At 51.8% G+C, this 25,764-nt stretch overlaps 1 protein-coding gene and 1 long non-coding RNA gene across 15 annotated transcripts in view; one reads left to right on the top strand and one right to left on the bottom strand.

The window, feature by feature from the left end:
- The window catches only part of MEGF11 (multiple EGF like domains 11), a 336,904-nt gene that overhangs the window by 256,494 nt on the left and 54,646 nt on the right, over positions 1-25,764 (top strand). For all 14 annotated transcript variants that reach the window (XR_011527350.1, XM_070576560.1, XM_070576528.1 and 11 more), the window contains 5 exons: positions 1,287-1,533; positions 2,817-2,937; positions 10,029-10,165; positions 14,840-15,052; positions 22,106-22,280. Coding sequence is in view for 13 of the 14 variants with exons in the window: in XM_070576560.1 (XP_070432661.1) it covers positions 1,287-1,533; positions 2,817-2,937; positions 10,029-10,165; positions 14,840-15,052; positions 22,106-22,280 (893 nt within the window). In the remaining variant the exon portion in view is untranslated. The remainder of the gene's footprint in view (positions 1-1,286; positions 1,534-2,816; positions 2,938-10,028; positions 10,166-14,839; positions 15,053-22,105; positions 22,281-25,764) is intronic.
- Positions 16,429-25,764, bottom strand: part of LOC139076095 (uncharacterized) — a 48,330-nt gene continuing 38,994 nt past the window's right edge. Inside the window, exons 2-3 of the long non-coding RNA XR_011527362.1 lie at positions 20,229-20,376; positions 16,429-18,931 (exon numbers count right to left, since the gene is read on the bottom strand). This is a non-coding gene — a long non-coding RNA (uncharacterized lncRNA). The remainder of the gene's footprint in view (positions 18,932-20,228; positions 20,377-25,764) is intronic.

Below are 25,764 nucleotides of genomic sequence, written 5' to 3' on the forward strand. Positions count from 1 at the left end.
GATTCCTACATCAGCCCTTTAGTCCCCAAAGATCCCATGTACTCACTAGCCTCACTAGAACCTTGTGCTCTTGTCCATGCTCAACACTCACGTGCCACCGTCTCTTTGCTCATACTGAGTTCCCCCAACGACACCTTCCTGATCCCACTCACCTGCCCCTTCTCCTCTCTGAGCGTCTAAACCCTAGAATCACTGGAGCACAAAGGTCATTTAATCATCTCCTGGTCTCTAGGCAGTAAGGTGACTAGCCACTCCAGTTTGCCCAAAACTGAGGGATTTCTTGGAATGTGGGAGTTTCAGCGCTGGAAACAGGACAGCTGGTCACCGTGATAGGCAGAGAAGTGAGACATCTTTTACGGCCCACTTCAGATGGCTTCTCTTCTAGGAAGTCTTGCCTGCGTTCCTTAGCTGGGAGCAATCTTTCTCTCCACTGAACATGCCCTAGAACATTACTTGTGGCTGTGGATGCCTGAACTCCACATCCACCTTACTACGGGATTCAAGCGAATGAGGCTATAGTTTGAGGACATCTAGTTGTTGTGTCCTGTATGTACCAGGACGGGTCAGAGTGGGAGGTGGCAGCAGGCTGGATGCCCTACCTGGGGGTCTGCCGTTCAGTCCCTTTCTGTAGCTGCAGAGTGTGAATTTCTGCAAAGCTGGCTCAGATGTCACTCTTTGAAACATTTAATTACATATAAGGATCTTGAAGGCTGTCTGCCACCTCCCAGGGAAACATTTCTTTTTCCTGCTCCTTCTGAAGTTGGCTGCTTGGAAAGTAATAAAATTGAACTGCAGATGAAGCAACCAGGGGCGTAGGCATTACTGAAAGGAAGAAGCCTCGGAAGAGAGATGGGAAAGGTGACTGGGAGATGGGGGGCGGGGGGAGTTAGAAGACTGTTCATGGAGAGTGAGGTGCGAGAGGTGAGAAAACTAATGAGTTTCAAGAAGAAAGGAAAAGAGGAAGGAAAAAATGGAGCGGTGGGAGCTAGGCTGGGGAGGCACCAAGAAGGAAGGTGGGGTCACAGAGAAGAGGGGTGGCAGACGGGAAGAGAAAGAGCCTGGCTAAGGGGAACAGAGACAGTCAATCAAGAACTTAGCAAAGGCAGAGAGAGGTAAATAGCTTGCCGGTCCAGAATTTCAACAGAGGAGAGAGGGCTCTGGGAGGCACTGGTTGGAAGGGAATGGCCTGAGAGGAAATGCGCTTCTTAGTGTGTATGATTATTTGGGTGGCTTGGTGGAGAGCTGATGGAGGTCAGCACCAAAGCCGACAGTCTCCTCTCTTGCAGGCTGCGACAGCGACCACTGGGGCCCCCACTGCAGCAACCGGTGCCAGTGCCAGAACGGTGCCCTGTGCAACCCCATCACGGGCGCCTGCGTGTGCGCTGCCGGCTTCCGTGGCTGGCGGTGCGAGGAGCTCTGCGCGCCCGGCACCCACGGCAAGGGCTGCCAGCTGCCGTGCCAGTGCCACCACGGCGCCGGCTGCGACCCCCGCACTGGCGAGTGCCTCTGCGCGCCCGGCTACACCGGCGTCTAGTGAGTACAGGCCCGCAGGCGCGGAGGGGCGGGCGGGGCCGGCTGCCCTCTCCCCGGGAGCTGCGCGCCAGCCGGCCTCCGTGGGACTGGGCGGGGCTGTGGCATCTCCTCGCTCTGCCCACAAGAGCTGCGGAAGCTGAATGCCCAGGCCTCCCTCACGCAGGTCTCAGATCCCCGCCATCCAGGCCCCGGGGTGACTGGTGCGGACCCGAGAGTTTGCACAGATGGGCGCGCCCATGGCCAGAGGCGCTCATTCAACTCCTCCCAGGAGGCCCTTCCTGGTCGGAGCCCCAGACCTTAGCCTGGACTTCTCTTCTGATCTTAACCCAAATGCGGCTGCTCACCTGGCACCTGACCCCTCCAGGCCATTTGAGGCAGAACCGGGTGAGGGCCCTGGGCAGATAGCCTGCGTAGATTCCAGGGGTATACTGTGCCTGTCCCTCTGCCCTACCTTCTCCCGCCACACCCCAAACAGCGCCTCACTCTGGTTCCCTGGAAAGTCTATTGTCTTCGGAGCTGTTTGGTTCAGACCCCCTCAGAGGCAAGATTGACATTCTCCTCCCTGCTATGTTGAAAACTCAGCAGCCTTCCCAACAGCCCTAGATCCTGAGGGGGTGCCCAAGGACTCTGACCACAGACACATTCCTGAATGAGGGTGCTCCCTGGGCTGATGTGTGGCCAGCTCCAGCTAGATGCCGGAGCCCCTGGACTGAGGCCCAAGGCGAAGACCCCGTGCCAATCCTCCCCTGCATCTCCTCAGTGCCCGGTCCCCACACTTGAGCCTGTCAGGGGAGCTGAGAGCCTGGAAGGCGTCACACCCCAGATGCTCGCTCTCTTCAATCCAGGTAGATTCCTGAAGGCTGGATCCATGGCCACTTAGTGCCTTTGCTCATGCTGTTCCTTCTGCCTGGCATGCCCTTCTCTCATTCTCCTGGTGAAAGGAACTTCACCTTCAAGACTCACGTAAAATGTCCCCCTCTTAAGGAAGCCTTCCTCAGCTTCTCTTCCCCAGAACCACACTCTTCTTTACCCTAAAGACTCTTGAGTCATCCCACAAGTACTGGCCCAAGTACCCGCCGTTCCAGTTCATTATATCTGAGCCCTGCTGCCCCCTCCTGGCAGGAGGCAGGACTGCATCTCAGCTGACCTTGTGCCTAATATGGTTCACATTGACTGAACTCGCTAAATCCTGGGGAACCCTGGAGCCTGGGGACTGGCAGCCCCTGGGCCCTGCCGTCTGAGCTGAATGCTGCTGCATCTAACACCTCTGCTTCCCCATGCAGCTGCGAGGAGCTGTGCCCACCTGGGAGCCATGGGGCTCACTGTGAGCTGCGCTGCCCCTGCCAGAATGGAGGCACCTGCCACCACATCACTGGCGAGTGTGCCTGTCCCCCAGGCTGGACGGTAGGTGGACCTGCAGGATCTGGGTAGGGTGCTATAAGAGGTCTGAACATCCGTCACTCACACCCACCCAGGAGGCTAAATTCCTCGCCCTCCCTGAATACTCTCCCTCCTATTTATGGTCATGGGCATCATTAGACACTGCCAGTGGTGCCATGGACAAAGCTTTGAATCTCAGGTCTGCCGTCTAAGTGCTGTGTGACCTGAGGCAAGTTATTTACCACTCTGAGCCTGTGGTCCCTCATGTGCAAAGGAGTTGAATTGTTCTCATAGATTGGCTCTGGCTTTGGGCATAGGTATTCACTTGAGCTGCCATGGGCTCTGGGCCAGATGTGGCAGAAAGAATGTGCTGTAAGGACGGGGGGAGGAGGAAACGCAGCAAGGTCTGGATCACCAGCGTTCATAGAACTTCAGATTCCCAGCCTTCACCACTTTCACTCACATGCACACATTCTGATTCTGTGGGCCCCAGAATCTGTATTTTAACAAGTGCTCCAGGTGATTCTGGTGCAGCCTCAACCAATCCAGGTCTCGTCTCTGGGAACCACCATTGTGGGAAAGGGGCATAGGGTTTATAACCTCACAGGCCTAAATTCAGGTCTCACGTCCAATGTTGACCCTGAAGAAGCCCTCGGTTACTCTAGTCTCTGCCTCCCCATCTGCAAAACTGACATAATGGCAGTCAGCCCTGCCCCGCGCGGCTGCCGCGCTGGCAGGAGGCTCAGATGGGGCAGTGCACATGCCAAGTAATTCACAAACCCGGACGTGCTGTACGATTGCTTGTTTTCTGTATCCCGGGTTGCCACAGACAACCCGCAAGCCTCCTTTTAGCCGTTGCTCCACCTGTCCATGCCCCTCCTCATCCTCCGCAGACCCCAGCTCTTCCAAAGCAGCGAGTCCCTGAGGCTGACTCCTGTTTCGGGGGAAGCTCAGTGACACAGCTGGCTGCCTCCCTCTGGAGCCTGAAGCTTTGTAAAGCCAGGGAGGACAGGAGCAGGGTATTTTGGACGGCTGTGAACATCGAGGTCACGGGAGGCAGGCAGGAGGGACGTCTGCAGGGCCCGCTGGTGCAGGCACAGGTTTCCCAGGATTTTTTTAGAGCAGGAAAGGACCCTGGGGATCATCTGGTCCAGCAGCGTCCAAACCTGGCTGCACGCCAGAGTCATGGAGGGGTGGGAGTGGGGGTTAAATACAGATGCCCAGGCTCCACCCGCGACCTCTGGGACCCTGGATGTCTATTTTTTGGTTTTTTGTGAGGAAGATTGGCCCTGAGCTAACACCTGTGCCAGTCTTTCTCTACTTCATGTGGGACACCGCCACAGCATGGCTTCACAAGAGGTGCTGGGTTTGCACCCGGGAAGTGAACCTGCGAACCCCAGGCCGCCAAAGCAGAGTGTGCAAGATTAACTGCTACACCACTGGGCTGGGCCCCCGGGATTTCTATTTTTAATAAGCTCCCCAGATGATTCTGAGGCAGCCAACCTTGTCTGCAGGTCTGCATTTGGAAATCATTAATTGAGATGGTAGGATTTTCTTCTGTGTTTCTCAGAACCCTAGGGTTTCTTGGGGGCAAGGGTGGGGGTGGGGAGCCTAATAATTAGGGCTGTGGCTCCCACACACCCTCACTTCTCCATTTTAATTTACTTTCTATCCTGAGGTTCTAGGTAAGATTTCACATTAAAAAAACAGGGTCTCTCAGCTTTAAGAGGCTTGAACACCACAGCTCTATCCATTCCTTCCTTTTCTCAGATGAGGGAGCTGAGGCCCAGGGAGGCTAAGTGGCCTGCCCAAGGCCACGCTGCTGGCTAAGAGGGAGGTGGGGCTCGGATCCAGGTCTCCTGAGCCCTAAATCCCAGCCCTTGGAGTCAGTCTGTCTCTTCTGAGGAGGACAAAGGGGCTTCTGTCGCCTCTCCCACACCTGCCCATTTCTCCCACCCTGAACCACTCTCTGGAAAGGCCCTCCCGTCTCCAGCCAGCTTCCGGAATTCCACCTCCCACGGGCTGGGTCCTTACAGGCCAGTGGCAGGCAGTGGGTTGGATCAGGAGGTGATAGGGGGAGAACAGGCCACAGGCAGGCTCTGTACCTGTGAAGCCCTTTCTGGAGAAACTGGTGGAGGCTGGTGGTCGAAGAGGCTGGAGGGGGGCAGGGAGCCAACACGTGGAGGGATTTTTTTTCTCTCCAACACAGTGAGAGTTTTGTTCTTCCAGATGACAGGAAACTCTGTCAATAGAAGCCTTTAGACTCGGGGACTTTATGTTTTTAATTTTATTGTAGACAATTGCATTTCTATTTTTGACACAGTATTTAACTTGCAGATTTGTATGAATTATTAATACCCCTTGTGCATGCAGAGTCACAGTGTAATGAAGCTGCAGCGCAGGCCTAAGGCCCCTCCCAGGAAGGGCTGGGGCCCGGGAGAGGGTGCTGGGCAGAGGGGTCCTCCCTTTGTCATCCCCCATTGCCTCACTTGCCTGCTGGCCCCGGGGGGCTTCATCCACACTCAGAGATCTAAAGGATACGATTGCTAACTCACGTGGGGCAGCCCCCCAAAGGATGGAGGCATTGTGCAGAGCTGGAGAGGAGCCGCCAGGGACTCTGGCCCTCCAGGCCCCTCCTCAGAGAGTCCTGCCACTGGGCGCTGAGTGTGCCCACAGGACACTCCACTTGCCCAGCTGTGGTGAGCCTGTTCCAGGAGGGGCCTCTGCAAAGGGCCTGGGGAATTAGTTCCTCTCTTTTTCTGGGCTCTTAGACCTTGCAGGAGAGAAAAACCAGATGTGAGTAGTTTGATGAGAGTGGGCACTGCAGCTGGAGGGGGAGGGGGAGATGTGACCGGCCCTCTTAGGAGTTCCCAGTCTGATGGCGGATGCTAGATGTAGAGTATGCGTGTGTCCACACACACACACACACACACACACAAAGGAAACCACAGGCCCAAAGAGCAGGGAACCAGGAGGACTCTCGTGGAGGGCCAAGAGGAGTTTGGGGCTGAGGCTGTGGAGTCGTGGAAGCTCAGGCTTGGGAAGAATGATGCGTGGAGCCCCACGCCCCGGCCTGTAACTGGGTCATTTCCACAGCACCCACACCAACCACCGTTCACTGCTGTTCAGTGTCCTTTCTGGGCATCCATGCCACCTGGGACAGCAGCGATCATTAGAAATGCCTACAGATGCTTGGAGAGGCTGTGTGGTCTCCTTGGCATGGCCCAAGGTCTTTCACCATCTTGGCCTCCTCCTTTCTTATCTTCCATTTCCATGGGCTTCTTAAAGTGCGGCTAGTTTCCCAGATTTTGACAAAGCATTTGGTCTAACCAGTTCTGAGAGGAGCAGGACTATGGCCTCACATCATCTCTAACCGTCTAGATGCCACACAGCCCAAGAGCCCACTACAATGGGAGACGCGCACTCAGGTGACCATCGGGCAGATGGGTGAGGGCGTCACAGCAAAGTAGCACAGACTGGGCGGCGTGAACAACACAAGTGTAGTGCCTCACAGTGTGTGCTGCTTTGCCATGACAGCCCTAAGCCATGTGCCCCAGGGTCTGAGGTCCAGGGATCAGCAGGGCTGGTTCCTTCCGAGCCCTCTCTCCTCGGCTTACGGATGGCCGTCTTCTCCCTGTGTCTTCACGTGCTCTTCCCTCTGTGTCCTGATCTGCTCTTCTTATGAGGACATCAGTCATACTGGATTAGGACCCCCCCCAATGACCTCATTGTAACTTTATTACCTTTATAAAGTTGCTGTCTCCAAATGCAGTCACATTCTGAGGAGCTGGGGGTTAGGATATGTGACTCTAGGGGGACACAATTCAGCCCATAACAGCAAGAGAGAAACCATGAGGCCACAGCCCTGTCTTAACCTGATGCTTTCCTGCCTGCTTTCTCCCCCTGCCTCTCCCCAAAAGTCTGTTCTTCCAACAGCAGTAATGAATTAGGTATGTGGCTCTCTTCACCCATCTCAGTCCCAGGTTACACTGGCCTCCTACCACAGGCCACCTCATCAGGTGTCCACTCGGATTGAATTAATATTCATGAAGGACCTGCTCTTTAAGGCACTGTACCCGGTTCCTTCACAGCTCTAATCTCACTTAATCTTTACAACCACCTGGGAGACTGGGGCTTACCACTCCCATTTTATAGATGAGGAAACTGAGGCTCAGAACGATCACACGACTTGTCCTAGCTCAGCCATCTGGGCGGAGGTGGAACTGGGATTTGAGCCCAAGTCCTGACCATGAGTCCATGTTCTTTCCACCCCACCAGGCTTGAGGGCAGACTCCCGTCTTCTCTCAAGAACCCCTAGAGTTCGTGGGGTGCAGTGAGAATGGCAGGCCCCTGCCACGCCTGGGGTACCCCCACCACCTCCAGGAGGAGGGGACCCCTCCTCTGAGTAGCTTTTCCCCGCCCCTCTCCTCGCAGGCACACATTGTCCTCAGCTGCTGCTCTGCCCTCTCAGTCGCCCCTTCCTTTCCCCCTCTGAGCCCCCCTCTCAGCTCCTCCACTGTCTCACTTGTGTGTGGAAGCGAAATCTGAGCTAACAGGTCTCCAACTTAATTCATTACAAGTAAATTGGATGATATTGAAGGATGATTCTGGTCAGCAGGATTTTCCTGACTAAGCCAGCCTCCTCAGGGTTGGCAATTATTGGTGGTTAATAATTGTGTGTTGAACTAATTGATTAATTAATTGTAGGAAGGTCCTTGATCTGCATAAGAGAAATGACTGTCTCTGGTGTGAGAGGCAGAAGGGCAGCAGGAGACAAGTGCACGTTCAGATTTCTGTTTGAAAAAGACCCAAGATTTCTATTCATCATTTTAAAAGTTATCTAATACCACAAGGCTAATACCGAGGGAGGGTAAAGCAGTCCCCTGCCCCACTCACAAACACCACTCCTGAAAGGAACCATGTTCAAATCTTCTAGGTTTCTTCTGGCACGTCCCTCCGTATTTCCACATAACATGCCTTCCTGCCACTTCCTGACTCCCCCATCGTAGATATTTGCTGAATCTATTGGCTCCCTCCTGTAGAATAAGGCTCAGCTCTGTCATTCACACCCGTACAAACACAGCTGTGCTTCCCCTTCCCTCTCAATGGGGTTTTATTACAATTTTTGGTTAAATCATTTTTTACTGTTTATGTTAATATGCCCACATATGTGTTGTTACTAATTTATCCCTAAAACTCTCTGCAGACACATCTGAAATCTCTCAGTTTGGTTTCCGTTTGTTTTGTTTTTGAGGCCACACTTGCAGAACCCTGAAGGCCTCTGCTCCTGCCACGCAGGTGTCGTCCTAGGACCTCCTTTCACCACCATCCTGCAATGCCTTTGCCTCTTGCTTCAGTTGGATTCCCTGTTTCCAGGAATCTGCATCTTTCTTTTCTTGAATAATTCTCTTTGATGGAAAAAATCCTCCAGTAGCTTTCCTGAGAAAGTGTTCATGGAAAGTTAATTTTTGAGGCTGTTCTCCCTCTTGAGAGTTAGTTTAGCTGGGTATAGAATTCTAGGTTGGAAATGATTTTCCTCTGAATTTTTGAGGCATTGGCTCCATTGTCTTTTAGCTTCGAGTTAAGATGTCTGATATCTTGGGCCAGCCCCATGGCTGAGTGGTTAAGTTTGCACACTCTGCTTCAGCAGCCCAGGGTTTCACCAGTTGGATCCTGGGCATGGACATGGCACCACTTGTCAGGCCACTTTGAGGCGGTGTCCCACATGCCACAGCTAGAAGGACCCATAACTAAAAATACACAGCTATGTACTGGGGGGGTTTGGGGAGAAAAAGCAGGAAAAAAAAAGATGTCTGATACCTTTTGATTCCTCTTTATTTGTACATGAGTCTCTAAAAACTTTGAGGCTCATTTCTTTATCAATGGAAATATAAAACTTTACAGTGATAAGCCTTAATGTGGGTCTTTTTTTCATTTTTCGTGCTGGATATGCTATAGGCACTTTCAGTTCAGAAATCAATGCTTTCCATCCTTCCATTCTGGGAAATTTTCTTGTATTATATTTCTCATTCAATTTACTCACCTCCATTTGCTCTGTTCCACTGTCTGGAACCCCTGTTAATTAGACGTCAGAATGCCTGGACCGATCCTCTAATTCTATTACATTTTTCTCTACTGTTTTCAATCCCTCTCTCTCCCCCTCCCTCTCTCATTCTACTTTTGGGTGATTTCTTTACCTTTATCTTCCAGCTCTTCTGCAATTTTTAAAAATTTCTGTCATCTTATTTTTAATTTTCAAGAACTCTTTACTGTTCTCTGGAATCCTCCAGAATCCTGCCAGAGGGAGTATAGTCTGGTAATCTGCATTCTAGGAGCTGAGCAGGGGAAGAGAGCAGAGTCTGATGACCCAGCAGGCAGAGTTCCATATAATCCCCATTCTCGTGGCACCCCCACCCTCAGCTGTGCTTGGTCTCCAGTGTCCAAAGCCTGTGTGGGTCAGCCTTTCTAAAAGTCACGGCCAGTCCTGGGGAGTCAGCTTTTCTGCCATCACAAAGCAGCCTGATGTCTTCCCACCTCAGCAGTTACTGCCCCTCCATTTCCTCTTCCACCTTCCAACTTGTGACGTCTCTTGTCCTCTGCGGTCTCCTCTCCCATTCCTTTCCCCTAGTACACTCATGTTAGCTGGGTTTGGGAAAGGAGTGGAGATAAATGTATGCTTCCAGACCCTCACGTTTAGTCACAGTCTCTTCTTTGTTTTTCCTCAACACTTTGTTATGTACCGTGTGAGAGCACTTGGCACCTGGCACTGTACTTACCTGTTTTCTCATCTCTCTTCCCAGTAGACTGGGAGGGCAGGAATCGAGTCTCACTCATGTTTTTGTATCCCTAACACAGGGCCTGGTATACCACAGCCACTCACTAAATGTTTGCTGAATAATTGGATGAGCAAGTTGGCCTCAGTCTCCTCATCTGTAAAATGGGGCTTTGGAGCCATGATGTCAGCTTTCTCTGCTTCTGTGATTGAGGAGAAAGTCCCGCTGAGGGGTTGGGGTGGTCTCTTGGGCCATGGCAGCTGTGCCACTTCTAGGAGAGAGGGGCCTCTGGTTTGCACCTCAGAAGCACCACCTATGTGTGTCTTCCCTCTTCTGTTGCAGGGAGCAGTGTGTGCCCAGCCCTGCCCACCAGGGACGTTTGGCCAGAATTGCAGCCAGGACTGTCCTTGCCACCACGGAGGGCAGTGTGACCATGTGACTGGGCAGTGCCACTGCACAGCCGGATACATGGGGGACAGGTAAGGATGGTGTTGACTATTGCCGTTACTGTTCATGTCGCTCATTTTTCCCAGCAGCCTTGCAGAGATGAGCTGAGGTTTACCAGCCCAAGCATTCTTCTGCCAGTTCTCCCGTTCCTTTTGCAGAAAGCATTCTGAGTCCTCCTGCCAGGGCAATTCATCCCCTCATCCAGCCCAGTGCCCCACGCCCTGAACTTGCATTCAGTCACCTGCGGAAGGAGGCGAGCCCCTAAAACCCACTGTCTGGTTTCTGCCTTCCCAGAGGGAGGCAGCGGCACTGACAGTCTAATGAAGCTGAGAGTGTAACCTCAGGTCACACATTCTGCATGATTTCTTCTAGTGTGGATTTTTATTCCTAATATGAGTGCTGCCATTAGTTTGCGTCCTCTGAAGCCCTATGGCTGAGAGCAGACTGAACAAGGGCACCAATGTCCTGGAATCAAGCCAGCCTTGCAGAGTGGATAATCCACAGAACACCTAACTGGGGAATTACTGTACGTGCACATTTGCCACAGCAGGAAGAAGGATGCCATGATGATCGGGTAGGAAGAGGGAGAAGCAATAACCAGGGTGTCTGATGGTGAGTGAGTTCCGGCTGGAAGAGGACATTTGCCCACAGGACCAGGCCAAGTCTCCTCCCTCTCACTGTTGACCCTAGGTGTCTCCTGGAGCAGAGAGAGGGGCAGTAAAGAGGGGGCTCTCATGCCCCTTGCCTGGTTCTGTGGGATCCATGTCTCATCTCTGGCTCTGGATTTTGTTACTGTGCTCAGAAGGTGAGGGAGAGGAATATTTATTTGCTGTCCCTCTACCTTCCCTGCCCAGGTAACATCAGGGAGCAGGGATTGGGCTGAATCAACCAGCGAATCCTTCTGGCTCTGACCCACATAACTGGGCTCCTCCAGATCTCACTGGAGTCAGCCCCAAATCCTTGGTGATGTCCAGAAAAGAGATTTCCCACTTTTTTCCTTGGGCTTGCTTACCCCTAGCTGGAAGTCTTTTCAGCCAGATCTGATCTCTGTGTGAGCCAGTGTTCATCTCCATGAGTTTCCCAGGCACAGAATATGGGGTGTGGCATCTGGGGATCCACCCTCCCTGGCCTCTGTCAGAGACTGGGTCCCTCAGGGGAGCAGGGGTGGAAAGACTCAAGCAGTGAATCCACCTTCCCACCCTCACCATCTCCCTCAAAAAGGAAAGCTCAGGATGAGCCACAGGGACAGGAGCCAGAAGACCCCAGAACCAGAACAGGACCCCTTTGTTTCAGTCCACTTTCACGTGAGAGGGCGTACAGCCCCCTTGTTGTTGGAGACGAGCAGGCCCAGGTCTCCAACTGGCTGGACTCAACGCCAGTAGACCCTACCTCATTGGCACTCTTGATTTTCACTGCCAAGATATACCAAATGGAGAAGTAATCCTAATCCTTCTTCTTGTTGGGGCCCAGCCCACGATCCTGGGGCAGAGAGAAATCCCAAAAGCCTGAGGGTCCTCTAGCAAGCTGTGCCAATTAAATACAGAGGAGAGTTCAATAGAAGGGCCGGGTAGCATTTGGGTTTCCCAACAAATGGGCCGCCTGGTGTTTAATATTTTGTAAAATTGCCTCCATTAATTTTGTAGGTGACAGCTACATTAACCCACCCCAAATCATGGCGAGCATATTAAAGTTGAGTGGGTGTAATAACGCAGGCCTCCCCGGATAGGCAGAATCCAGTGCAAATTAAACACGAAATGTAACGAGGGCTTTGCAGCTCATTTTGTAATTTAATTGAGCAATGTATCTGGTTGTTAATGGCAATATCGGACACATTAGATTGATATGTTGCAAAGGAAGGATGTTTAAGTAGAAAACTAATTCCTGCTGTGATTACCCTTCTGTTCCACGGGCCCCGTTATTAGCGTGCTTTGTGTAAAATTCATTAGCAGTCGTTGCTTGATCTCTAAATAAATAAGTTGTTTAAATTGTGAGTAGGAAAAAAAAAAGAGGCTGATTATGTAAATGGATTAGGTTGTCAATATTTCATTTCCAGATTCTGTTTCTGGGGCTACAGTCAGTTGCTTCATAAATATGGCGGCATGGGGAAGAGCCCTTTGGTAGGAGCTGGCTGTCCAGGGCTCTGCCTGGTCCTGCTGGATGGCGCCCAGCAGGAATGTTCCAGGGAAAGGGAGGAGCCGCCAGGTGTCTCCTGGCTTGAGTTTCTTCCCCTGACATCTGAACATCCAAGGAGAGCCAAACTGAGTGACTTCTGGGGGGACCCATACTGAGGCTGAGCAGGCACTGGCAGTTCAGACGGTGATTTTCCAGCTCTTCCTCGCTCTGTGTCCTCCCCTTCTGCCTCAGTCTGCCTCCTTACCTCCCCCATCCTACTTCCCCTCCTCGTTCCTGTCTTCCACTGGCCATTCCTTCTTCATCCCCGCCTTTCTTTCCTTTCCCTCCCGCTGTTTTCAGTTCTCCTTCTTTTCATGAGGCCTCAGACTGGCTAAAATGCAGCAAGATGATCTGGGGTCATCCGGGCCACTTGCAGGCTGCGTGAGCTCGTACAGTCACCTCACCTGTCTGCATCTCAGCCTCCTCAACTCCAGAGTCAGGGTGATGAGCCATCTGCTGCTTCAGGGCCTGGGGACAGGGTTTGGGGCCTAAGCCCCTCTCCATGGGTGCCTGGGGCTGTAGCCACGAGTGCTCTTGCATTCTACCAGATTCCTCCTTTTGCCACCGTGGCTGTGAGAGGGGAGAGTGAGTGGCATTTCCTGTGAGGGAGTCAGCAAGGCTAGCCCCCAGTCACCCTCCTCCTCTCCCTGTCATTGTGGGCGCAAGGCAACAAAGAGAGAGAGGAGAGAAAGAGACCCCCCAGTGGAGAGTCATCGAGGCTCATGCCTGACACACAGCTGCCCTCACCCCCAGGCGCTCACAGGCTGGCCCTACCACATCACTGGGGTCTGGCCACTCACCCTCATCATGGGCAACTGAAGGCACCCAGACATGGGTCTCCCCACCCTGTTGTGGAGAAGAACACTGGTTCCAACTCCAGACTGTCTGAGGTTTAATGAAGAAGCTAGGGTTGTGGGTTTTTAAACATCTTTTATGGCCCCACCCCCATCCCCGACAGATTATTGTAGAAGGCGTATAGAAAACCGGGAAAATGGGAAAACATGACAATTGAAACACTTGTAATTCTTCAAGTTCACTCCATTGTTAGTATTTTGGAATTCTTCCCTTTGAGCTTTTTCATGCCAGAATCTGAAGCAGAAGGTAGGATGGGCTCTGTTATGAGAACCATAGAAAACAATACTGACAAGAGTAATAATAATAACTAACATTTCTTCTTGAGCCCTTACCATGCGCCGGGCACTTTTCTAAACATTTACACACATTGTTTCATTTAATCCTCAAACAACCTGGTGAGGTTGCATTCTTCTCATCCCATTTTGTGATGAGAAAGCGGATGTCAGAGCTGTAAGATCAGTTCTCCATTTTCCACATTGTTGAAGCAGTGCTGGGACACAGATAATCCAAAACTCCCAAGTCCAGAGATTATTTCCGTTTGTCTCTGGGACACAAGAGTCGCCCACCTCTTTACCCCTTATGGCCCCAGTTTACCCCTTAACTTGACAGGATCCTGTTGCTGTGACAATGAATTTGCACCCCTGAGACATAGCTCTGAGCTGGGGTGAGGGGTGTCTGGGCACATCCAGGAAACCAGGTGATCAAAAGTGGGGTCACAGCCACTCACACCGGATCCACAACCGAGGGCTACGAGTCCATGAGGTCTAATAACCATCAATATGCTGGGAGCTCCAGGCACCAGCATGGGTGGAGGCAGGAGGCAAAGACCCAGTTCTCCTCCTCGAGGGGCCCAGAGGCTGACGGGAGAGCCTTAGCCCCACCCTTGAGGGGACCCCTGGTCCCAGGAAGAGGAAATAGCCGACTCATGGAGGGTTCTCCAGTCCAGTGAAGGAAGAGGCCTCTGTACTCAGGGAGAAATTCCACACTGGGGAAGGAGACACATCTCCCAATATGACACGGGAGGCTGTACATCTCCCAAAAGACTCAAAAATAGAAACAATGAGTGGCAATGAAATTACCCCATTTCATTAAATCTAAGATGCCACCAATTGTAAGATGCATTGTTATTTTGTATACTGCTAAGAATGAAAAACACTGGTAAGGTTTTATCAGTGACATGCCATCAGTTAAAAGACTTAACAGATTTCGGATGTGTTAAAATGTATTTTAAGGAGAAAAGATTTACTGTGTAGTGGGTACGGAAGTTTCAGTTTGGGAAGATGAAAAGGTTCTGGAGATGGATGGTGGTGATGGTTGCTCAACAATATGAATGTACTTAATGCCCCCGTACGTTAAAAATGGTTAAATTGGTAAATTTCATATTATGTATATTTTACCACCATCAAAAAATTTAAAAATATGGTTTAGAATCAATGAAATATGATGGTACAAACTCCTTGCTGGGGGACTGAGGACACCTGGCATGAAGGTGGAACTGACTGGGGTGACTAAACCATGGCACACTTCCTGGAGGAGGAGAGGGAAGAGGGGAGGAGGCCGTGAGGCGGGTGCAGCACACCAGGCCCAGGCCTAGAGGCAGGGGGTACAAGCTGGATGGATCTGGAGGGGCAGGGCAGGGGACCCAGCCGCAGCCTCAGCTGCGCTCTGCTATCCCACAGGTGCCAAGAGGAATGCCCCTTCGGGACCTTCGGCTTCCAGTGCTCGCAGCGCTGTGACTGCCACAACGGGGGCCAGTGTTCACCCACCACGGGCGTCTGCGAGTGCGAGCCTGGCTACAAGGGCCCGCGCTGTCAGGAGCGGCTGTGCCCCGAGGGCCTGCACGGCCCGGGCTGCACCTCGCCCTGCCCCTGTGACGCGGACAACACCATCAGGTATGAGCTGGGGACAGGTGAGCCCAGGGACAGGGGTAGGGTGGACATAGGTGGAGAGGGGGCTTCTCAAGGCACAGACCCCTCCCCCACCTCCAGCCTGACCATCCAGGCAGGGCAGAGAAAGAGCTAGGACATCAGCTCTCACCTTCGGTAACCACTTTGATGAAAAGAAGAGAAGACCAAGGCCACACAGAGTCAGGACAAGGACCTAGGCCACCTGCCTCTGTCCACTGCACTGGGCTGCCAGCATTGAAAATGGGCCAGTCTGGGACCACAAATACAGGAGTAAGGAGGGAGCTTGGTGATCCTCAGGGGAGCTGGGGTGGGAGTGGGGCCACACAGACCGGGGGGCTGAGGTGGATGGGCTCAGAGTGCCACAGGCTCTGGGGGCATTGTCCTGGAGAACATTTCCTCTCCACATGCTCTGCATCTAACCAAGCCCTCCCTGACCCCAAGGGACCCAGAGTCATGACCACCAGGGCAGAAGCAGGGGCTTGAGCCACAGAAGGGACCTTAAAATCAGTATGGCTCACCCTGGGGCCTGCACCAGCAGGCCCTGCCTAGGGTGGAGGAGCAGGATGGTTGAAGTGCAGGCCCTTCGTCAGGGCCTCAACTTAAGGCCAGCCTCCCGCTTCACTCTGTGTCCTTTGGGGCTTGAGGACAGTGGAGCTGAAGCTGGCCCCACCTGCTTCCTGAGGAGCCTGAATCTGGGAAGTGGAGAAGCCGGGCTTCCCTGGGCCCCCTCTCCCAGCTCCCTTCCCTTCCTGCTTCCTGCACCAGCTGGCACCGCCCTCTGGTCATCAGTGAGGCTGTGGGCCCCAGACAAACACCTCCACAGCCCTGTATGTGGCTGCCTCTTATCTGTGAGGGAGTCTCCCTTCTCCCCTCGGGCCCGGGGGGCGTGGTGCTGCTGCTGGCTGTAGGCTAGACAGAGACGCCTCTGTTTGCAGCCCTGTCGCTGGGACAACTCGGATTTGGTCTCGGCCCCTCTTCATTTCCAGCTTTTGATTCTCCACAAAATCACTTGGTCACTGCAAGCAGAGGCGTCTTAGCAAGTGTTATGACTTAGACGGAAGTGGTCCTTGGTCCTCAGTGCCTGGAGCTGAGCGGCGGGGGGTCGTACTGTCTGCAAGGGAGGAGGGTTGGAAAGGAGACTATCAAGAGGGGGCCCTGGAGCCAGTGCAGCTGGCTGGTATATAACCTGAGCATTCGTTCGCTCGTTTGTTCATTCAACAAACACCGAGTGCCTTCAGGGCTGGACCTCATGGAGGAAATGAAGGGTCCCTCAGCACCAATCCAGCTCTCAGGAACTAGGGTCTGGAACGCTCACAGGCACTGAGCACCTTCTACCGTATTTCTTCAAATACAAGACAACATTGGTAGTGAGGCAAAACTTTATTTTATGTACTCTCACAAAGAAAACACTGTCAATGGAACCATGCTGTGCCACCGACAGTTTATATCAGCGGTGTGAAAATGTGGGGGAAAGTGCATCTTAGAATCATTGAAATATATACAGCTGGCCCTGCTGGGTCCCAACGTGTGCCCAAGTAACAGTGACCCAGGGTTGTGTGCAGAAAACACCGTAGGAGACTGCTATGCTGGTCAGGGAAGGCTTCCTGGAGGAGCTGACATCTGAGCTGGGTCTGGAGGGCAGGTTGAGAGCTCTAAGGCTCTAAACACAAGTGTCCCACATGGCTGGCCAGGGGACTAGGCAGCTGCCTCAGATGGTTCCATGGTGGGGGACAGCACCAGGAATCCCCACCTGTGCTGGGAAGCCAAGGGAGGACCTTCTCAGGGACAGGAAGTGAGGCCGCCATTGAGGCCCAAAGCAGAGAGAGTCCCTGCCCCTGAGATCTAACCAGCCCCGAATTAAAGAGCTATTGTTTTCCTCCCGTGCCGAGCAGCATGCCCTGCATAATTTATCCTTCCTCAGAAGGAGTCCTCGATGCATTATTAATCTGGAAGGACTCCCTCTTCTCCGTCGCTAATCTCAGCCCATCCAATATTGATGATTATTTGCTTTACCGTCTTTAACGCGAGTCGTGTTTCAGGGATTGGGAGGCAGTAGCGCTTCTTAGGAGGGGGGCTCCTCAGTGTCTGCGTCCGCCTCCTGGCAGGGAGCTGCGTCACAGCCCCGGCTCCATGAGGCAGGAGGAGCCTGGCTTTACCATGTCTGCAGCCTCAGCATTGCATGGCACCCGGCACAGAGCAGCCCTTTAGTAAAAACAATCACTCAACTCATCTTAGATAGCCCATTCCTCTAGGTGGTTCTGCCCCTGAGCTGATAGCTACCCTATTTCTTTTTAAATATTTCATCCCTTTCTCTTGGCACACTGCCCCACTGACTGAGACCCCAACATTCATACGAAGTTTTCCTTCAGTCTAACTCAGAGTTTCTCAACCTCGCCACTGTTGACATTTGGGGCTGGATAATTCTTCATTGTGAGGGTCCGTCCTGTGCTTTGGAGGATGTTCAGCAGTATCCCTGGCCTCCCATCTACGTGCCAGATGCCAGTAGCAGCACCCTACTCCAAGTTCTGACAAACAAAAATGTTTCCTGGGCGGGGGGGCAAACTGCCCGAGGTGGGGAGCCTCTGGTCTCACTCTGGTCTCTCTCTCGAGCTGCACTTCGCTTTCTTCTCATGGACACAAAGAGCAGCTCTCTCCCTCTCTGTGGACACAGGTCACTCCTCTCTTCCCATGAGCTTTTGTCTGCTACAGAGCTTTCTCTTGGGATCCAAGAAAAGCAGAGAGACAACTCTAAGACTCCTAATCTCAAGGCAGTTAAGCTGCAGGTTCTGGGTGGGGTCTGGCGCCCTGAGTCCTGCCCTCAGAACTACCTCTGTAGTCTCAAATATGCACTTCTCTCTTTGTCTCAGTTTCCCAATCTGTCCATCATCTTTCATCAGCTCAGTGGGGGTAGAAGTTCTGTTATGGCCTTTGAAGGAAGCATCCATTCAACTCCCCAAGAAATGGAGTGTGGGATCCCCAGAAGCCTAGCTACATTTCCCCCCTGACTTCTGCAAGAGCTTGCAACAGAGGCTTGTAGCATCTTTCCTAGGGAGACAAAGTACTCCCAACCCCCAACCAAAGAAAGCCCAGCCCTCTTAGCCTCAGCCTCTCTCTGCTCTGTGCCCCTGCGGCTTCAAAGAGGTCGAATCCACTGCCCTGGGAAGGAAGGAAGTGGCTGGTGAGATTCCCCACACTTTATTCCCTTTACAGACACTTTGTAGCACACACAAAGAAGTCATCCCCTTCATAAAGGAATAACCTTGAGAAAGACAGTGCCTGTGTGTCAGGCATCTTCCGTGTCCCCTCCACAACTGGATTGTCATAGACGAATCCCAGCAGCCATGATCATGTGTTACCTTTGAAAGATTTGATTTAGCCAACAGATGCAGCATTGATAGAAATCTCAGAGCAGCCAAAAGAAAGGCAGAAAAATCCGCCCCGAAAACATTCCGCTATTGTTGAGCTTTCGGCTCCTATTAACTTGTGATTAATCTATGTCTGGGGAAAATGGACAACAGGGGAGGGGAACAGAGCAAAGAGAACCAGCCTAAACGCCAGTGATGGTGACTTTTGCCTGAACCTAACCAGCAGTCGCCTGCCCGCCATCGAATGGCTCTGCCGCCGCCAGGGAGAAGGAGAGCAGGGAACAGGGGACGCCTGGGAGAGGGAGATGTGACGAAGGTGCCCAGAGCATGGTGATTGCGGTCCTCAGTCATAATCACTCAGCCGTCATTCTCCGCCCTCTCCTCAAAGGGGTTTTGATGGAAAGTAGGAAATGCAGGAGTGCTTACAAGAAAGCATTTGCTGGCTCACTGTGTGTCCCGTATGCTTTTTGCAGGGTGGTGTTCCCGCCAGAGCGAGGACCTGTAAAGGGAGAAGCTGTTGATAGGAAAGGCCGAAGGGTGCCTGAGACCCTGTAGAACCCCTGGGGCTAGGCAGAGCTGCAGCCAACACGCCTGGTCATTCCCTGGGTCCCGCCTTGTCCATCTCCATGTCTGTGACTGAGCGGGCCTGCTAACCCTGAACCACATCCTCAGAGGAGGCCCCTGGGAGGTTGGGACTGAGGAACGCCGTGCCTAACGGCTTTGCTCAGAGTGTTGAGACAGAGAGTAGTGCCCCATGCCTTCTGGCTGAGGGTCAGGGCACCAAGTGGGGCCACCCACCTTCAAGGCACCCATGTAGGCCACTGTATCTATCCCCTTACAGTGTGGGACTCAGGGAAGAATTTTTCTGGAACCATAAAGGTCAGGAAGTCTTCAAACACTCATCCCTTACACTCATTCTTTTCTTTTTACATATTTACAATTTTTATTGCTTTACTTATGTTTATAGATATAATAGATGCTTAGTTTGGGAAAGTTAGAGAATATGTGGAAATTTAAAGAAAAAACAGAATCGCTCAAAAAATCATTTTCTTGTAATTTGTTCATTCTCCATCCATATCTGTGTATATCTCCATGACTTTTTTTCATATTTTAGATCATGACTTTCTATACGCTTATTTCACTTAATGCTATATCATTAAATAATTTGGAAAATATTTCAGTATTTCCCTAACATTCCTTCGTATTAATTGCCACAATTCGTTTACCAAGTACCCTGTTGTCGGAGGCGGCAATTGGCCGTGGGCAGAACATGGGCAGCTGGGCCTGGCTTTGAATCCCAGCCGCTGCTGACGGAGCTGTGTGACCTTGGGCAGGTCACATAACCTCCAAGTGCCATCTGTAGAATAGAGGCTGTAGTGCCTAAGTCACGGGCTTATTTGAAAATTAGAAGTATATGTGCAAAGTACCTAGTGCTTTAATAGCCCAGTGACATATTATTTATTATTATTTAAATTGCTTCCATTTTCCACTGTTATAAATAATACTTCAGGGAACATCTCTGCATAAATCTTTCTCCACAACTCTGATTATTTCCTTAGGATAGATTCTTAGAAATGGAATTACAAGACCCAAGGGTCTGAATATTTTTAGGACTCCTGATACATAACCCCGAATTGTTTTCCAAAAACCTTTACCAGCATTGAATATTGTCCTTTTATTTTTTTCTAAATCTTTACTGTTTTGATAGAGAAAAAGTGATATCCAGTTGTTATTTAGACTTCATGATTAATGAGACTAAACATGGTCCAAAATGATTATTAGCTACTTGCTCTTACTATTCAGGAACTGTCTGCTCCTGTCCATCCCTCGTTTTCCATGAGAAAATCCAGGGCTTGGCTGGGCTTCATACAATCAGTTTGTTCATTAATTCATTCGCCAAAGATGTGCTGAGCACCTCCAGTGTGTCAGGGACTCTGCTGGGCCCTGGGGTACAATACAGAGGTTAATCAGACAGACAAAGTGCCTGCCCCCGTGGAGCTGCCACCTGGCTGGGGAGACAGATGAGAAACAAGTCAGCAGACGCAGAAAGTAATTACACATAGTGAAAGTACTATTTATTCCCCAATATTAAATTGGGCAGTGAATATGAGCCAGGCACTGGGGATCCAGCAATGACCCAGGGAGACAAGGCACACATCTTTGTGGAACTTCAGAACCAAGACTTGTACCCAGGAGCCAGCCCGGTGGCACAGCGGTTAAGTTTGCACATTCTGCTTTGGTGGCCTGGGTTCACTGGTTTGGATCCTGGGTGCGGACCTACACACTGCTTGTCAAGCCATGCTGTGGCAGGTGTCCCAGATATAAAGTGGAGGAAGATGGGCATGGATGTTAGCTCAGGGCCAATCTTCCTCAAAAAAAAAAAAAAAAAAAAGACTTGTACCCAGCATCCTCCTACCAACCCAGAGCAGGCTTCTTTCGACATATCCCGTGAGCTAAACTCTGGAGCAGGGAAGCAAGTGACATGGGGAATCTAAGAGCCTTGTCTTTACCATCCAGCGTCTTCTCTAGAATGTTAGTCTGGGTCCTCCCAGAAGCAGACGCCAAGTGCAAGAGATTTACGGGGGAAACAACTGTGAGGGGGAAATGGGGAGGGTGCTGGGGAGGCTGGGAGAGCATCAGATCACAATGCAGGTCTGCCTTGGGGGAAGGAGAGAGGGAAGGAAGGCTGGGTGGAAAGTCTTAGACTGCAGCACAAGTCTAAGAAAGTTTGGCAAGAAGGAGAGTCTTTAAGCCAAAGCCACCCGTCAGAGGAGTCCCAGATCCCCCAGGAATGTGCCCACCTTAATAGGCCTGCTGTGCTCTAGCTGGGAGCAGCCCAAGGGAAGTGTGGCCTCTGAGCAAATGTAGTGATGGATTTCAGACATAGCAGCTGGGGCCATCAGTCAAGTTCACTTCCGCAGAAGCTCTTGAGAAGTACATTGTCACCACACCTGTCATCCCCCCGATCATGAATTATTGGCTGTTGGATCAGACCTTGCCAGCCAGAGATTGCCCAGTCTCTAGAGGTCGTGCCAGGCAGCCCTGCCTCCAGCCAAGTGGTCCTTTCTCTGGCCTAGACAGACAGGAGATGGAGACGAGCTTGCTCCCTCTTAAAGAGCCCTGGCAAAGCACAGATGGAGGGGATCCTCTCCAATGCAACATTGCCAGAGAGGGGAGGCCACGCCTGCCCTGAGGTCTCATTTTAACTCAGCAAATGTGCACTGGCACCTATGATATGCAGAGCCACTGGGGCTCACTGCGCCCGCTCCCACCCTGGCATCTGCCTTGGGTGAGGGGTGAGTGAAGCTCTTGATCCCATTGTTCGCAAGGCATGGGACTGAAGAGGCTGCCTTCCGCTTGTGTCTCTGTATATTTGTGTTATAAAGAGCACTTGTTTGGGAGTCAGGAAACCTGTGTTCTGGTCCTGACTTTGCCACTTCCTTGCTGTGCGACTTTAGGCAAGTCATATAACCACCATGAGCTTCAGTTTCTTGGGGCTAATAAGACATGTGGCCTTTGTGTCTTCTGACAAACAAACAAGGCATTGAGCAGCTTAAGCTCAGAGGCCCTTTGATTGTGCTACCCTGGGCAGACCAGACTCAGGGTGGGCAGAGGGTGGGACATGGCCACCTCCCTGACTAGACTGTCTTCTCATCGTTCTCTCATCTTTCAGCTGCCACCCAGTGACTGGAGCTTGCACCTGCCAACCGGGCTGGTCTGGCCATCACTGCAATGAGTCCTGCCCTGCTGGCTACTATGGCGATGGCTGCCAGCTGCCCTGCACCTGTCAGAACGGCGCCGACTGCCACAGCATCACTGGGAGCTGCGCTTGTGCCCCAGGCTTCATGGTAAGACGGGAGGGGTCTCCCATGGCCTCTCTGCCCCCCACCCCCACACAGGAGAGGAGGGGCCAGCTCCTCCCACCTCTGGGTGGAATTGAAGAGTGTGGCCTTGTGCCCAGGGATGAAGAATAGGAAGTGTCTCTGCGTCCCCCTCAGAGATAGATTCCCCGACTAGAGAGCCCCCAAGGCTGTTCTCAAAGGGCCAGTTCTGCTGGGGTTTGTGACTGTAAAAGTAATAGAAGGAGGAGGTCTCTCCATTGTCCCCTCACCCTGAAACACCAGTTGTCCTCTCTGAGCCCGGCTCCTCCCTGTCCATGTCCTCATGCACACAGTATTTTTATAACAGGTGACCACCGTGCACACAGACAGTTCTGCATTCTGCTTTCTTTCACCCACATCTACTGCTTGGGCTGCTTAATTATCATTTTAAATGGCTGCATGACACTTCAGGAGCTCATGTACCCCGGTTTACTCAGCCATTCTCTCCCTGCTAAATATTGAGTTGTCTCCAACGTTCACAGCAAATGTCGCAATGAGCGTCTTCCCACAAACAGCCTTTCCTCTCCCATTGAATAGCTTCCTTAGGGTGGATTCCCAGGGTCAGTGGGCATAATGTATTTACACCTCCTGATGGATGTTGCCATATTACTTTCCTCAAGGGTTATATAACTCTATATACCGCTACCAGCCGTGTATGAATGTACCTATTTCAAAACAACTTTGCTAATATTCTTTTTTTTTAATTCTTGCTAATTATATAGGTAGAAAATGGCTCCTCCATTTTGCTCTAATTTGCATTTCTCTGATTACTAGGGAGAGTGAACCTTTTCCCCACGTGTTTGTTTACTATTTGTATTTCCTCATGAATTATGCTGGTCTTTATGAGGTTTGATTCTACGGAATTTGACACTGGAAGTGGAATCCTGTTCAAAGGTGGGGTGTGCCCAGTGGGTCTGAGGACCCAACACTCAGAGGTCCCCTGTGGCCGTATTTTTTATTGTGCAGTAGAAAGTGTGGCCTTTGGAACCAGATCGGGGTCACGTCCTGGTGTCCTGCTGACTCGCTGCGTGACCTCGGGCTAGCGAGCTAACCTCCCTCAGGATCAGTTTCCTCACTGTGGAATGGAACAGCCGCCTTGCAAAGTTGTTGTCAGGTGTGGAGATGGCATGTGTACAGTGCCTGGCCTCAGCACTCCTCAGACTTCAGGGAACTTGGGAATCACTTGTTAAAGTGCAGATTCTGATCCAGTAGATCTGGGGAAGGGCCTGAGGTTCCACATCTCTAACAAGCTCCCGGGTGATGCCAGCGCTGCTGGTCAGTGGCCTCACTTCCAATAGGAAGGGGATGGTGCTCAACTTGGGCTGCCCTTTGGAAACACTTGGGGAGCTTTACAAACACTGATGCCTGTGCCCCCCTCCCAGAGATGCTGATGTATTTAGTCTAGCTGTGGTCTGGTTGAGGCCAATGTGCTGCCAAGGTGGAGATCCACTGAAGTACAAGGAAGCATTTGTCATGATATAGGAATGTGGTTGGCCCAGTGACAATGTCTTTTGTGGTCTATAGAAGGAAACTGTTCAGCTCCTTCTTCCTCCTCCCCAGTGCAGATAAAACTGGGTGAAAATGACCTCCAGGGGCCTCTTTGAAAGAGAAAGAAGTCTGTTCCTCCTGCAGGTTTCCTTTCTAATTTACCTTTATTGATGTGAGCCTTGTCCGTAACTTCATAGAAAAATGGCGTGCCCTAGGTTTTGGGTTTGGGTAGGAGAGAATAGTTGTTTCGGATTAAAGATCTCACATAGCAAAGTGATCAGGTGACTGAAGCTGAAGTGAACAGACCACAGCAGACTGCTGGTGGGGCCTCCTGACCCCAGTCCCACCTTAGCTACCAGAGCTATTCTATGAGTTAGGGCAGGGGGCTTCCCCTCTCAGTGTCCCAGTTCCTTCATCTGTAAATGGTGAGTGTGCAGGAGGAGATGAACCAACTGATTTCTAAGATGGTCTGTTATGTGGACTCCATGGACCAAGTCAGGAAACACACCCTTCTGGGGGAAATGAGGGAAAGTAGGAGCAAGGAGGTGTGTGCGTGTATATTGGCTGGGGGAGAGGGGCTCACTGAGGTTGTTATGGTCTGATTGCAGACATTGTCTGTGGGCCTGCTGAGAGTTCCACCTTCCTGTTCCCCCTTCTTCACCCCCAGCTGCCTGCCTGGTCACTGCTCCTCAAAGGACGGGGAAATCAGGGCCCTGGGAGGGCCTAGGAGGGTCCTAGGGAGGCTAGTGTCTATGTGTCCTGAGGCCAGGGCTCCAACAGTCTGCAGGCCAGGCCACGGCCTTTCTTCCTCCCATCTGGGTGCAAATGACTTCCTGCCCTTGAACTTTGGGGGACCTGGTGCTTCTGTGGAGTCCTGGCTGCCTGGGGCTCAGGGCTAAAACAGATTGTGAGCCAAGCTGCCCTGGTGGGACCCTGTGTACTCCCATCCATCTCCTCCTGCCCAGCCTCATTATACCTGGAAAGGCTCTTCTGGGGCCCTGCCGGGTGTTGAACAGGAGCCTTGAGCAGGAGCCGCTCAAGGTGATTACAGAACAGTCAATTGTTCTCATCCAGCGTGACTCATTCCTGCATGCGCCAAGGGGGAAATTATTACTGTCGCCCTCTTCCCAGCTTCTGAATGAATGCAACTTCCTGGCTCTGGTCAGGGTGGTTGGTTTGTGAATGTATGCGCCTGCCTTTTTCCTTGAAAGATATTTAGGATGGGCAATTAATTAGAGAATAATTAAAAGAGTCCTTTTCTGAGTGTTTTGAGCCCTTGATCCTAGGCTCAGCAACCTTAGACGTGTCCTCACCTTGCTAGGCCTCAGTTTCCTCATCTGTAAGATGGGAGTCACATCAGGTCCTGCCTGCTATTGGATGTGAGTAGCCAACATGGTAATGGATGTGAGGCCACATCCTCAGCTGTCCCCTCCCACCAGAGCCCTCAATGCCAAGAGCTCTTTAGGGAGGACGTTGGGATAACTTTATGAAAGCAGAGTCTCTGAGGACTGAGAAAGGCCTCAGGCTCAACATAAATGTGAGGAGTGCTGATGAGGTAGTGCAGAGCCACCCCTGGGAGCCCACTGACATGCCTGCTTCAGCCTGGTGGTCCCCACCCCCTGAGGCCTTGAGAATATGGGACAGAAGCCAGCCCTGCCTGGCACTCTGGGTGTGCTGGCCCTCGCACTCTTTCTCCTTCCTTCCCAGGATACTGGATATTTAGGCTGCTAAGGACTTGGGGAGCTGCTGGGGGCATGGAAAGGCTAATCAGACACCCATCCAGCCTTCAAAGAGCTTGTGCCCAATAATAATCATATTCACCCTAGCAGCAAACACTTATTGAGTCCTTGCTGCGTGCTTCATCTCTATCCCTCACAAGAGTCCTACAGAGGTGTACTTTCATGTTCCTCAATGTGAAAACGAGGGGCTGAAGTTCAAACAGGATAAGTGACTTGCCCAGGAT

The sequence above is a fragment of the Equus przewalskii genome, chromosome 1 (assembly GCF_037783145.1).
Source record: "Equus przewalskii isolate Varuska chromosome 1, EquPr2, whole genome shotgun sequence".
NCBI lineage: Eukaryota > Metazoa > Chordata > Mammalia > Perissodactyla > Equidae > Equus > Equus przewalskii.